This window comes from Heloderma suspectum, chromosome 1 (genome assembly GCF_057233095.1).
Source record: "Heloderma suspectum isolate Gila_16-S chromosome 1, 16-S_ref, whole genome shotgun sequence".
Taxonomy (NCBI): Eukaryota; Metazoa; Chordata; class Lepidosauria; order Squamata; family Helodermatidae; genus Heloderma; species Heloderma suspectum.
Window position 1 is genome coordinate 148,785,833 of NC_139458.1, and position 13,911 is coordinate 148,799,743.

The following is a 13,911-nucleotide window of genomic DNA, read 5'->3' on the forward strand; positions in this document are numbered from 1 at the left end:
TAGGGTAATGGGAGGCTCTTTGGGTTTGCATTTCCTTGGACCGTCATGCTGGGAGAGTCTAACTTGCAAAGAGGCCATAGCTCTTCCAAGTTTAAAATGGTGACTTCACAAGCACTCTATCTGGACTCATCAAGCCAACCTTGGAAGCAGCAAGATACAATAAGTTGTGCTTCTACACAGAGCTTCTCTAGGGCTCCTCCAGGTGGTAATAATTTATGGGATCAGCAGTGTTGTTTCAGCATTTCCAGGCCCTGAAGCCCAGGCAGGTGAGGTGCTTCAGCTTATGCTGGTTCCTGCTGCTGGCCCACACAGTTGATAACAGTGCAGATTATGCAATTAATCACATTCATCCTATGAGTCATGCAGAGGAAATGGCACTTGCTTTCTCTACAACACTTCCAAACCTCTGGTTGTGTTCTCTGTTGTGCTGGACCAGCAATGCAAGAATTCAAGATTTTGATGTTAGTATACACTAATGCTTGATTTTAGTAGGCAGTCTACACTTTCAAAGGAGCAGCAAACCAGACAAGTTCCTGGTCAATCAATGTATAAGCCTGTTGCAGCAGAAAACAACAATAGAGTCCTTAGCACTTTTCAGTGCCTTTCCTCCTATGAGAAGTATCACATTTATTATGACATTATAACAAATGCATGGACCAGTGTTCAATGCTATCAAATGCCAACAATATTTCCATTCATTGTTTCCTAATGTATCAGGGAAGCAGTGTGTAAATAGATTTCCAGAGCTTAGAGTTTCATGAGTTTCACACTTATTGCAACAGCTAGATATGGAGCCACAGGAGATGCATGTAAAAGCACTCATTCCCACTGAGAATCAGTGTAGTGCTTCATTTCCTGAAGGATTTCAAACCATGATATAGGTAGTGATTTAGAAAGGCACTCCTGGCTTTTCTGATTTTAACAACAATATGGAAGAGAGAAGATGATAAGAACTTTTGGACAACGATATACAATTGTCTTCAGTTAATGTTAAATTGGCGGGAAATTGGGTAGAAAGGGAGTGACAAGTTTAAAGCAGTAGAATATTCTTGGTGTAATTAATTGGGAGACATCTTTGTTTCTTTTCCCATTATGCATCCTCCTTCACAAAAGGATAGTTGCTCAAAACCAAATCTTGGCTCACCTGAAATGGCCATAGAAATTTCATAGAATAGTCTTCCATTCCAGGTGGGTGAGGTTGCTCCTTGGGGAAAAAAAACAACCCCCCTCAGGTGGGGAGAGCAGACCTTTCCTCCCATGAGAAGCATCACAATGTGGTTGCTGTTTTCTCAAAGCTAAATAAACCATGATAGGCCATTTTGCATTAAATGCGCTGCAGACCAAGATGGAGAAGAGCACATTCAGGTAAAAGTCTACAGCTCCAGAGTAGTGGAAGAACTCAGTCACTCACAGTAATAATAATTGTGAGAGTCTCCGCTGATATGATAGAAAGACTCTCCAGAGAGAAAGAGAGAGAGAGAGAGAGAGTCTCTCTCTCTCTCTCTCTCTCTCTGTGTGTGTGTGTGTGTGTGTGTGTGTGTGAAAACAACACTTCACCTGCAAGATGTTTCTTGCAGTGGGGATGGAAAGAATAAAAATTAGAGGTGGTACATGGTTCAGTAGTCCATTATCCAGTCTTGCAGTAAACGCACATAACAACCATGCAGAGTCAAAAGCACAATAAAGGGGACACAGCAGAAGAATATCACCTCTGGAATATTGGCCTTTTACCAGACCTGCAATCTCAAACTCCTGCTGAGGCCACCTAAGGATCAGACTAAAACTTAGATTACATTTTATTACTTATTTTAACTCTCTTCTGAATTCTGGTGCATCTCCATTGGAGATTGTCTTTCCCCAATACACTTCTTGACAGCAGACCAAGAACAGTTGCCTCATCCACTGGCCAGAGGCCCAAGAACCACTGGGGAGCTGCCTCCCAGGAAGAACATCACAGAAAGGGGGATACCAGCCTGGCCACATCCATTGGCCAGAGAAGGGGCAGCTGTGGGAAGCTTGCTTCCCTCCCTCCCTCCCTCCCTGCCAGAAAGAACACTCAGCTCCAACTGACTGTTCTTCTGGGACTGCAGAGCTGACAGGCAGTAGGCCCTGGCCTCATCCATTGGCCAGAGGACCAAGGACTACTGGCAGACTGCATCCCCAGCTCCCAGGAAGAACATCAAAGCAAGGGGAGACCAACCTGGCCCTACAGTGTCCACAGAAGGAACAGCTGCAAGGAGCTTTCCCCTCCTCTGCCAGAAAGATTACCTATATGAACATTGTACTTAAAGCAGTACTAGCACGTGGATTTGCCTTTTTCCCTTCTCCTTTCCAATCCCTTTTCCTTTTGTGCTGTAAAACTGAGGGCAGGGACTGATCTTTGCAAGCTGCTATGGGAGCCTTTTTCAGTTGAAGAGCAGGGTGAAAATGATAATAATCACAATAATAAATAAACAGATACCCGCAACTAGGGATGTGCTAACCCACTCCATCCAAGTTCTCCGGGTGCCCGCCCAGCCCCTGCTCACCAGTCCCTGGACTGCGCTCAAGCACCTCCTGCGCTTGGTGAGAAACCCACACTCACCCTGGCAGCCTTGTGGAGCTTCGCGGTTGCCAATTTTTGAAAAATAAAATGGCTATCGCAACAATGTGCATATTTGCATATGTGCATTTTTGCAAATGTGCATATTTGTGTATTTGCAAAGATGCACACTTTCACAAAATGTGCATTTCATGCACATGCTAATATGCGCATTCACAGAAATGCACATTTTTGCGCATACACAAATATGCGAATTTTCTGACTGCCATTTTGTTTTTTGAAAAAATGGCAGCTGCAGAGCTTGAGAAGGCTGCTGGGATGAGTGCAGGCCGCTCTCCGAACATGGGTAGGGGGCAAGCAGAGGCAGGTGCTCAGAGAGCAGGGCTCGGGGTTGCGGGCATGGGGGGGTTCTGCTGGATTCTCAGATGGAATCGGGCACTTACACAATCCCTACCCACAACTTGTAGGACTGCTGCTCATATGCTATGGCTTTAACATAAATAATCTCACATATCCAGATTAATACCTGAGCACTGCAAATGGCAAAAGTTTTATCCATGTCCAAAGATATTCCAAGGCAGAAACACCCATGGAACCTGGCTTAGTCTTGCTGGAAAATTAACTATGAAAGGAAGAGTCAGGGAGAATTTCAGCAAATTTAAATTGCAGTTGTATACAATAACTATTTATCATATGATAGAGAACCTGGGACAGAGAGGGTGGGTCCAATCCATGAAGCAAGACTCTTAATACTCATTTTCAAACTGTTTCATAATCTGGTCTATACATAACAAAGTATGTACTTTGTTAGCAACAATGATGGACCTTCTCTATATCTTCCCTTCTACATCAGCTTTTTTGTATAGCTACCCTAAAACGTCTCACTTAAAGCAGAATTCTGGAAGTTTTCAAATGTACACTCATGTCTCTCAGTAACTCTTAGCTTTGCCCCAGTTTTCAAGAGCATCCTTTGAAGAAGTAATTTTTGTCAGTTGATTGTCTAATGTAAGAGCCGTTTGCTTGGTAGGGTGAGCAGTACCTGTCAACAACAGCAACAATTTCAAGAAAAAGAACAAATCAGCAAAGAAAATATGTATTGGGTCCTTACCACAGTGTAGATCTGTGGTTTCCGTCTTTTTGCCAGGTCAATGATATTGACTCCATTGTAATAAAGGTTCTCAATGCAGCCATAGAAATTTTTCTTCAGAAATGTTCCTGGTTTTCCTGGGATTGGGATTCCTCCAAAACTGAGCTTTAGGACAAGAACAAATTCAACACTTGTTTAAATGTCTAACAACCATAAGATAGGGGGTGGAAAACAAAGCTCTTGCTTGTGAGTACACAGGGAGAAAAAAGACACCAAGACAAACAGAATAGAGGCTCTGATTCCCAATTCTGACACCGTCCATTGTCAAAGATGAATTGTTATTATTAGATTGGAGGAATAAATCCAAGAGAGAAAGCCGTCGCACTGCCAGCCACACTTCATTTATTTATTTTGCACCTTGACTACAAAGCAAATTCAGTTTTAGGAAGACATTTGGCTGATCATCAGTATGCCTGCTAGTGATGGGTTGAAAGAAGTCCCCTAGTTCAATTAGGAATCAGGCCAGCAATTAAGAACAACATTGGACAATGCTTGGGAAAAAGTTTATTCTTTTTCCAGAGAGTTCTAAATTTGCTTGTAATTGCTGCCCCCAACCCTGTGAGCCCTGCCTCCTTATCTGGCAGCTGTGGTAGCTGCTTTTCTGTATCGACATCAGGCCCTATGGGAAAACTACATGTCTCAGATTGTCTGTTGCTGCTGTAGCAGCATTCATTCCAGGTTCCAGGGAAAAGGAGTGGGCAGGGGACTACCTTCTCTCTCACTGAAGCAACTCCCAGGAAGAAGAAATGGAAGAGACTTCCATCCCTCCCACTGCAGCAGCCAGGGGAGGAGGAGAGAAAGAGAGACTTCTATGCTTCTCACAGCAGCAGAAGCCAGGTAAGTACATAGCAATAAGCGCAGGAGTATATGGATAGAAGATCAACACAATCTGAGCCAGAGAAGAATGATGGAGGAGAAATGGGGCCAGTTTGGAATACAGGGCTGTATTACAAGCACAACAAATTCATATTCTGAATCAAGTAATAATGAAGGTAGGGTACCTGGAATAATGAAGTTCCAGGTACCCTACTAATATGAAGTAGTGTACCTGGAAGCATTCAAGGTGCATGCCTGGCACCATCTTAGAGGTTTCGGAACCATCTTCAAAGGCACCTCCACATATCCTGCATTTTAGTAGTATAACCTGGAGTTTACCAGAGAATGGATAACTGACGCACGGGCAGATATTTCTGTCCACATACAGTCATACTTGGCACACTAAACTAAATTGAATTAAGTTGGTCCATGTTATGGAGGCAACCTTCACCTCCAGGGACAAAGATGGATAAAGGAGCACCCCCAAGTGCTTGCCATTTCCTTTAGAGGGAGCACAACCCCCATCCAGCCCAGGGTAAACACCACCAACCTGGGCAGACAAACCACCCGCTATCAGCACTCTAGTTTGCCTGGACTGAGCTTCAGTTTATTGGCCTTCATCTAGACATTACAGTGCCTACAACACTGGCTCAGCATTTCGACTGCCTCCCTTGCATTTGATGAAAAAGAAGAGAAACTGTGTTGGGTGTCATCCATATAGTAATGACACTTCAACCTCCAGATGACCTGGGTGGTTTCATGTAGACATTTAAAAAACATGAAGGACAAGACTGACCCCTGTAGGGTTCTGTAGCATGGGTGCCACATGGTTAAGCAGTATTCCCTGAGCACCACCTTCTGGAATTGGCCATCCAGGTGGGAACAGCCTATCAGAAGAGATATCTATCATCTGCACAGCCTACCGAGAACATGGATGGATTGATTGAACTTGTAAATTGCTTGATAAAATCTCTAAGCAGTTTACATGCTAAACTATTAAAATACTCAATAAAATTACAAGTACAACAAATATAAATAAATAACAGAAACAAGTAAAACAATTAAAACAACAACAATGGAAAACAATCAAAACATCGTGACATCAGCTAGGGAAAGCTTGAGCACACAGGAACGAGATACTATGGTTGTTGGTATCAAAAGCCACTGAGAGGTCCCAGAGAATTAATAGTCTCACTTCCCTATCTTTCTCCAGGCAAAGGTAATTCATCAGGGTAACTAAGGCCGAAAAAACCCAAAATCTGACCCAAAATTTCCATGCCAAAAACCCCAAAATCTGACTGAAATTGATCTGGCAAGACCACCTTTGTGGGGAGGGAAAGCCATCAAAGCCCTGTTTCAAGTACCTCTGCACTGTGATAATAGGGAATGTATATGTATATGTAATTTTAGAGCTCACATTATTGGCAGGAGAAATTATATTTAAAGGCCAGTTCTTTTTCTGGAGATGATGATGATGATGATGATGATTTCAGACACTTTGCTGCCTCTGCTCTTTCTCCTTTTGTTCTTTAAAGTTTCCAGCTCTGGGATAACATTCTGGGTTTCAAAGCATCAGGGCAATCAATATCAATTATACCATGGCATTATTGGAAAAACAGTTTCCTAGTGATCAGTAATATTTTTAATTACCCAACTAACTGTTTTATTTCCCTTAGCTAGGCCTTAAATCCCTTAAGTGTGCTAAGATAAACTTTCATCAGGCCACAGAAGTGCTCAGGTGGAGCAATGGAGACATTAAAACTGAAGAACAAATCTGGATAGTGTCTGGACTGGTGGAGAGAATCATTAGGCATAAACTGGCTTAACGTAATCATGGGATGAAACTGATTTATATTCAGCTTGGAACTTAAATCATAGAAGTTCATGGAAGGGATTCAATGAGATAGATTAGGAATAAGAAAATTGGTCTATTTCTGGTTTGCATCACTTTTACAGATGTTCACCAATATGTCTCTCCCATCTTATTTCTGCATTAATCTTCATTTTTTAAAAAAGCATATGGATTTCTAAAAGTATTGTCTCTCAGAATATACATTTCTAAAAGTACCTACGTCAACATATGCATTTTCAATGCATTTTGATTAATTTTTTGAGCTGAGAAAGGTGGTTGTATCAGAGCATGCCCATAGACACATCTTTGCTATCCCTTGTCCCCCATGTGTGTGTGACCTACTTTATGACTGACCTCTTTGATAGCGTCTTTGTATATTTCTTTTTAGCAGGGGGAAGTTATGTCTTCATGCCAGAAAAAAATACCTTAAAAAATAATAATGATACTATGCTATGCTTCTATAACATACCATAATTAAATCCAGAAAAGTTATTTTATTAGAGACAACAAAATCAGCTGAAACCATACTCAAATCAATCCCTATCCTGAAAACAACATCTAAGGCAAAAATAAAATATGCCGATGTTTCCCTGGTCCGCTAGTATGGAGGAAAAAGTCCAAACCAAGAACATAACAATTGACAAGAGTCTACTGCACTTACAGTCACCAAAATCAGCACATACTTGAGACTAAAAGGGAAAAGGGATAATAGAAGAACCAATTATTCTAGCTTCCTGAAAGGTTGTGCAACAAGGAAAGCTAATCACACACAGGAGTAGCAACTCTTAATATTGACTTCAAGCCATGTTTAAATGAAGGCATTGTTGCTCTTCTAAACACTGCATCTGATTTGGTGCATGGCCATTATTAATTACTGCCAGAACATATTTTTTTTAAAAAAAAACTCTCCCTTTTTTGCTGCGTGGGGAAGCATGGAATGGGTGGAAAAGGTGCTTTCCTCACATTTGGCTACAATGTATGGGGAAGAGTTGACAAAATCACACTATATTGAGCCAAGCTCTTGTAATTTGCCGCTGGTAGGCCATCTGCTCCTAAATTAAGAGTGAATTGAGAAAGCATTGCATTGAAGTTTTCTCTCGGTACAACATTGACTGACATCAGCATTTGGATCAGTATCCAAACAAGCCTATGGTGCTGACTGTGCTTGCTTAACACTGCACTAACACTAGCAAAACCTATTCAGCGACAACAACACAACAAATATGACAGCAGAATTATTAAGCTGTCAGAAAAGGAGCAGCAAAAGAGGAAAGCAAGCACTCTATAGTGTTAAAGTTATAAATGCAGTTGAACCTCATCAGTCCTTGAAGCTTGGCAGACACGAGCAACCAAATGCAACTCAGGAAGGGTGCACATTACATAACTCTGTGCTGGTATATGGATCCTTGATGTGGAATGGACGTGCTTCCCACCTAAAAAGGATAATCCAGTTCTCAGACTTTCTCTCTCTCTCTCTCTCTCTCTCTCTCTCTCTCTCTCACGCACACAGACACACACCACCACTACCACCACCATGACAATATTTTCCAGCCAATGATAGCTTTCTTCCATTGGAATAGATGGTGCCAACATTTTTAACTTTGTTGCCCTTCAGTAAGTCCATGCTACAAGTGTGACTTCCTTACAGGAGAATAAGATAAGAGGAGGGCTTTCTTTAATCGCTGCAGGCCAGCTGAACAAGCCACATGGTATGGGAGGTGAATCGATCACCACAGAAGCAACACACCCATACCATGAAGTCCTTTTCACAACACTCCCTCACGTGTTCAGTAAACAGATGAGGAAGGAGTGGGGTCACACTGGCTAGTCATGCTTGTGATACCCACACACCCTCTTGCTACATGCTTCCATGCGTTAAACAAGAAGTTCAACGTTCATGCTTTCAACTGGATAGCTGGTGCATTCCCTGAATGTGTGAGGAGGGTGTTGTGAAAAAGAGCTTGAAACGTGAGTAGGGGTGGACGAAAGTCACTTACCTTTCCTCGAAGGACGTTCGCGGTGGGGGGGAGGCGCTTCTCTGGTCCCCCCGCGAAGTTCCGTCCGGGGGAGGAGGCTTCCCGCCTTGGCCCGGCCGAAATTCAGGCTGGGGGGGAGGCTTCCCGCCTCGGCCTGGCCGAAATTCAGGCCGGGGGGGGGCTTCCCGCCTCGCCCGGCCACGAACGCGAAAGTTAAGGAAAAAAAAAAACGCCCCCTGATAGGCTACGTGACGATTCACGTAGCCTATCACGGCTAGATCTGCAAAGTCAGCTGTGATAGGCTACGTCAATCGTCACGTAGCCTATCACGGGTGACTTTAAAAAAAAAAAAGCGCGTACGCGAATGGCGGCCCCCATAGGGAGCCGCCATTCGCGTTCCTTATTTAGTCGCTGTAGTCTATGTAAATGTTTACGTAGACTACAGCGAAAATAAGGGCAACGCAAATAGCGTTGCCCTTATTTTCGCCGTAGTCTACGTAAATCTTTACGTAGACTACAGCGACCAAATAAGGAACAGGAATAGCAGCTCCCTATGGGGGCCGCCATTATCCGTACACACTTTTTTTTTTTTTAAAGTCACCCGTGATAGGCTACGTGACGATTGACGTAGCCTATCACAGCTGACTTTGCAGATCTAGCCGTGATAGGCTACGTGAATCGTCACGTAGCCTATCAGGGGGCATGTTTTTTTTTTCTTTCATTGCAATGGCGGCGGCGGCAGCCGGTCAAAAGACCGGCTGCCGCTCCCGCCTCACTCGAACACCCGCCGAACCGCCGGCCGGACCAGCCACCGGGAGGGACATTCAGTGAAGGTAAGTCCCGTCCTGGGGGGGGGGGTGCGGGGGGGGGTGCGGAGGATTTCTCCCCGAAACTTGTTCGGGGGGCCGAACACATTGGCGCTCGGCCCCCCGAAGTTTCGGGGAGAAATTATCCGCCAACCCTAAACGTGAGGGGGCAAATTTGCATTAGTAGAAAAATGGATAAATACGGGTGTTATTTACACAGGGTGTCTTATGACTAGTATAGCGAATGGTACACTATGTGAACACCAGTGATCACTTTAAATTTTTTTCCCTGTTATAGTGGTCTCCATGTGACAACTCGTTTTTATGCAGCAGCTTGAAACATGACCAAGAGCTTTCATCATCTTTTTTTCTTTTTTTTTTAAAGGGCAATAGGAAGGTGTTTAAAGCATCTGCCACATGCCAGCCCATATATGTACACATACGAAGAAAACTGTAGTGAACCCAGATAATCAGGAGCTTTAGGGGGGATTCAGAAAGCCAACCAATTCTCTGTTTCGATAAGCATATATATCAATTTCTAGTGTTGGAGAGACTTGGGCCATGAGTCACTTAACGTGAACTTGAAGGATTAATATGTACCTGAGTCAGGTAGGAGGGGTCTCTGGGAGATGGTATTGCCTTTTCCTTGTCTCCTCCCCCTCCTCTCCTATTCTTCTTTCCTACTTCCTCCTGCAAGGGATGCTGACCATGAGGCTGACCTCAGCTGACTTACCTCGAGATGTAAGTTTGTTATATCTCAAGTAAAGTCTGTTCTTAACCCACCACTCGAGTGTGTTTTGACTTTTGTCTACATCTGTGGCTAGTGGGGGTGTGTGTCGGACTTCAGGTTATGTGGCCCAGCAGCCAATAAAGAAGAAAAAAGGCTATCACAAGGAATCACCCAGAAACCTATGAGTGCTACTGCCCGTCAGATAGACAAGGGAGAAAAATCTCAGAGGGTGGAATGATGGCTGAAGGAAATGTACATGCAGCCATGGAAAAACTAGGCACCAGGAACTACCAGATATGGAAGTTCAAGATGGAAATGGTGCTATTGAAAGAGGACTTGTGGAAGGTTCTGGAATTGGCTCACCCCACAGAAACCCCCCAGGTTTGGGACAAAAGGGACAGAAAAGCAAGGACAACAATTGCTCTATTAGTCCAAAATAAACAGTTGCTCCACATCAGAAATCAGAGAACAGCTAAGCAAATGTGGGAGGTTCTGCAGATGGTACACCAGCCTACCAGCATAAATGCAAAGCTCTCCTTAAAAGGAGATTCAAGAAAGGAGCCAGCTTGCCAGACCATATAAATGCAGTCTTGCAAGTTGTTGAAGAGCTGCAAGCAGTTGGCTCAGAGACCCCAGAGGAGGATGTTGTGGCCATCATTTTGTGCAGCCTAGATGACTCCTATGAACCCCTCATAACAGCCTTGGAAATGTACCCTGAAGCAGAGCTAAAATTGGACTATGTAAAGGCCAGGCTGATTAGTGAGTGGAATCTAGGGATGGCAGAGAATTCCACCAAGGATCTCAGTGAGGCCGAATGCCAGTGCATTCAGCCCCCTGAAATCTGTGGTGGAATGGCCTGCCACCCCCCCCCCCCGCGGATCCCCCCCGGGATGAGACTTACCTGGGGCGGATCTTCCAGGCGGGGCGGCTCTGGTGACGGCTTCAGTGGCGGTGGTGGCTGGTCTTCCGACCAGCTGCCGCTGCCGCCATTTGCAGTTGTTGTTGTTGTTGTTTTTTTAACAGAGACATGATAGGCTACGTAAGTTTTTACGTAGCCTAAAACGTCTGGGTAAAAAAAAAAAGGCATACGCAAATGGTGGCGACCGTAGCCGCCGCCATTTGGGTACACGTTTTTTTTTTTTACCCAGACGTTTTAGGCTACGTAAAAACTTACATAGCCTATCACGTCTCTGTTAAAAAAACAAACAAACTGCAAATGGTGGCAGTGGCAACCGGTAGGAAGACCAGCCATAGGGATGTACGAAAGTCACTTACCTTTTTGAAGGGTGACATTCGTGGTGGGGGGGAGGCACTCTGTCCCTCCCCCCCGAAATTCTGGCCGGCTGGCTCTGCTCCACAGGGATTCTGCAGAGCCACCAGCCGGCTCCGCCAGCGGCCGGACATCCGGCCGCTGGCTAGCAGGGACGCAAATGGCGGCGGCTGTAGCTGCCGCCATTTGCGTCCCTGCAGTCAGCCGTGATAGGCTACATAAATGTTTATGTAGCCTATCATGGCTGATTTAAAAGAAAAAAAATGTGCGTACACAAATAGTGGCGCCCATGGGGGCCACCATTTGCGTTCCTTATTTTGGCACGTCTTAGTCTATGTAAACATTTATGTAGACTAAGACGGCGAAAATAAGGGGAACGCAAATAGCATAGCGTCTACGCTATTTGCGTTCCTCTTATTTTCGCCATCTTAGTCTACATAAATGTTTACATAGACTAAGACGTGACAAAATAAGGAACGCAAATGGTGGCACCCATGGGCGCCACTATTTGTGTACGCACATTTTTTTTCTTTTAAATCAGCCGTGATAGGCTACGTAAACATTTACGTAGTCTATCACGGTGTTTTTTAACAATCTAGCCATGATAGGCTACGTAAATCTTTACGTAGCCTATCACTTTTTGTGTTGTTTGTTTTTTAACTGGAAATGGCGGCGGTGGCAGCCAGTCGGAAGACCGACTGCTGCTGCCACCACCGAACCGCCACCGAACCGCCTCCGCCAGGAAGATCCGCCCAAGGTAAGTCCCATCCTGGGGGGGCAGGGGGGCAGACTGTTCCGCCACTGATTTCGGGGGACCGAATGCGCTGGCATTCGGCCTCCCCGAGATCCGTGGCGGAATTCTCTGACATCCCTAACCAGCTGCCGCTGCCGCCACCATTTGTGTTCCTTATTTTGGGCCGTCTTAGTCCATGTAAATAATTACGTAGACTAAGATGGCAAAAATAAGGGGAACACAAATAGCGTCTGCTACGCTATTTGCATTCCCCTTATTTTTGCCATCTTAGTCTATGTAAATATTTATATAGATTAAGACAGCAAAAATAAGGAACGCAAATGGCGGCGGCCGTAGTCGCTGCCATTTGAGTAGGCGGTTCCCCCCCCCAGAGCCCTCCGCTGCTGGAAATCCAGCTGCGGATGGTTCTGGCCTGGCCAGGCCTGGCTGGCTGCTCCGCGGAGCTGCCATGGAGCACAGCCGGCCACAGCGGATTCCGGGGGGGAGGAACGGATTGCCTCCCCCCCCATCAACATAATCCGTGAAATTATGCTGCCAGCCAGCTCCAGCCACCCTCAGCCAGACATCCGGCTGTTGGGCAGCCCTTCAGGGATGCAAATGGCAGCTGTCATAGCCGCCACCATTTGCGTCCCTGTATTTAGCTGTGATAGGCTACATAAATATTTACGTAGCCTATCACAGCAGGGGGGAAAAAACCCAGCGTACGCAAATGGCGGTAGCCGCCGCCATTTGCATATGCTGGGTTTTTTCCCCCTCTGCCGTGATAGGCTACGTAAATACTTATTTAGCCTATCATGGCAGGGGGAAAAAAAACCCAGTGTATGCAAATGGTGGTAGCCACCACCATTTGCATACGCTGGGGTCCCCCCCACACACCGTGATAGGCTATGTAAATACTTACGTAGCCTATCACGGCCTCCGCAGGGACGCAAATGGCATCCCTGCATTAGCCATGATAGGCTACATAAGTATTTACGTAGCCTATCACGGCTATGAAGAGGAGGAAGCGAATGGCGGCCACAGGATGGCCGCCATTCGCAAAGCACCGCGGACGGGAACAGGTAAATGCACTGGCATTCAGCCTCACCGAGATCTGTTGCAGAATTCTCTGACATCCCTAGTCCTGGCAGGATACAATCCCTACCATAAAGGCTACAGAATTCTTATTCCTCAAGACTGCAGCATCGTAGTCAGTCGAAGTATGCAGTTCGATGAGACTGTGAGGCCCAGACTGTGGAGCTGATAGAGGTGAACCTGAGCACACCTGAGGAGGGGAGCCCACAGTGCCTGAGGAAGACGAGAGGGCAGCGGACACACCTAATCCCAAGTGAAGCCACTGACACCAGGGAGCCCAAGCTGAACACAGCAGAGCAGCAGGAACCCAGGAAGTTGGAGAGGGCCACCAGAGGCGTGCCGCCAGCCAGGTACAGGGTCTATTATTTTGCAGGCAGAGCACAGCAGATCCATGAGCTAGTGGGTTGGGAGGACATTGTGTCCTTGCCCAAGGATGAGGCAGGCAGGTGGAAGAAGGCAGCACTGGAAGAGATGGACTCATAACACCAAAATGCTGCAAGTGGACCTTCAAAGTGAAGCACAACGCCAACGGTGAAGCAAGACACTACAAAGCATTAGTAGGTTAGTAGCAAAGGGATACTCTCAAAAGTATGGGGAGGACTACGATGAAAGGTTTGCCCCAATGGTAAAGCACACCACCATTAGAGCAATACTGAGCATAGCAGCCAGCAGGGAGATGCAAGTTAGGCATCTAGACATTAAAACAGCATTCCTGTACGGTGAAATGGAGGAAGACCTGTACATGATGCAACCACCAGGGTTTGTAGATCCAGACGGGGCAAGGAAAGTGTGCAAACTGCACAAAAGCATTTACAGACTTAAGCAGGCTGCCAGAGCCTGGAACAAGAAAATTAATGGAGTCCTAGTAAATCTGGGCTTCACCAAGGGGAAACCAAACCCCTGCTTGTATACTGGGCAGAAGGGGGGGCAGGGGGGCATACATA

At 45.6% G+C, this 13,911-nt stretch overlaps 1 protein-coding gene across 1 annotated transcript in view; it reads right to left on the minus strand.

The window, feature by feature from the left end:
- Nucleotides 1-13,911, minus strand: part of CNTNAP5 (contactin associated protein family member 5) — a 664,045-nt gene that overhangs the window by 301,744 nt on the left and 348,390 nt on the right. The window contains exon 7 of the mRNA XM_084806776.1: nucleotides 3,651-3,794. Within this exon, the coding sequence (XP_084662902.1) occupies nucleotides 3,651-3,794 (144 nt within the window). The remainder of the gene's footprint in view (nucleotides 1-3,650; nucleotides 3,795-13,911) is intronic.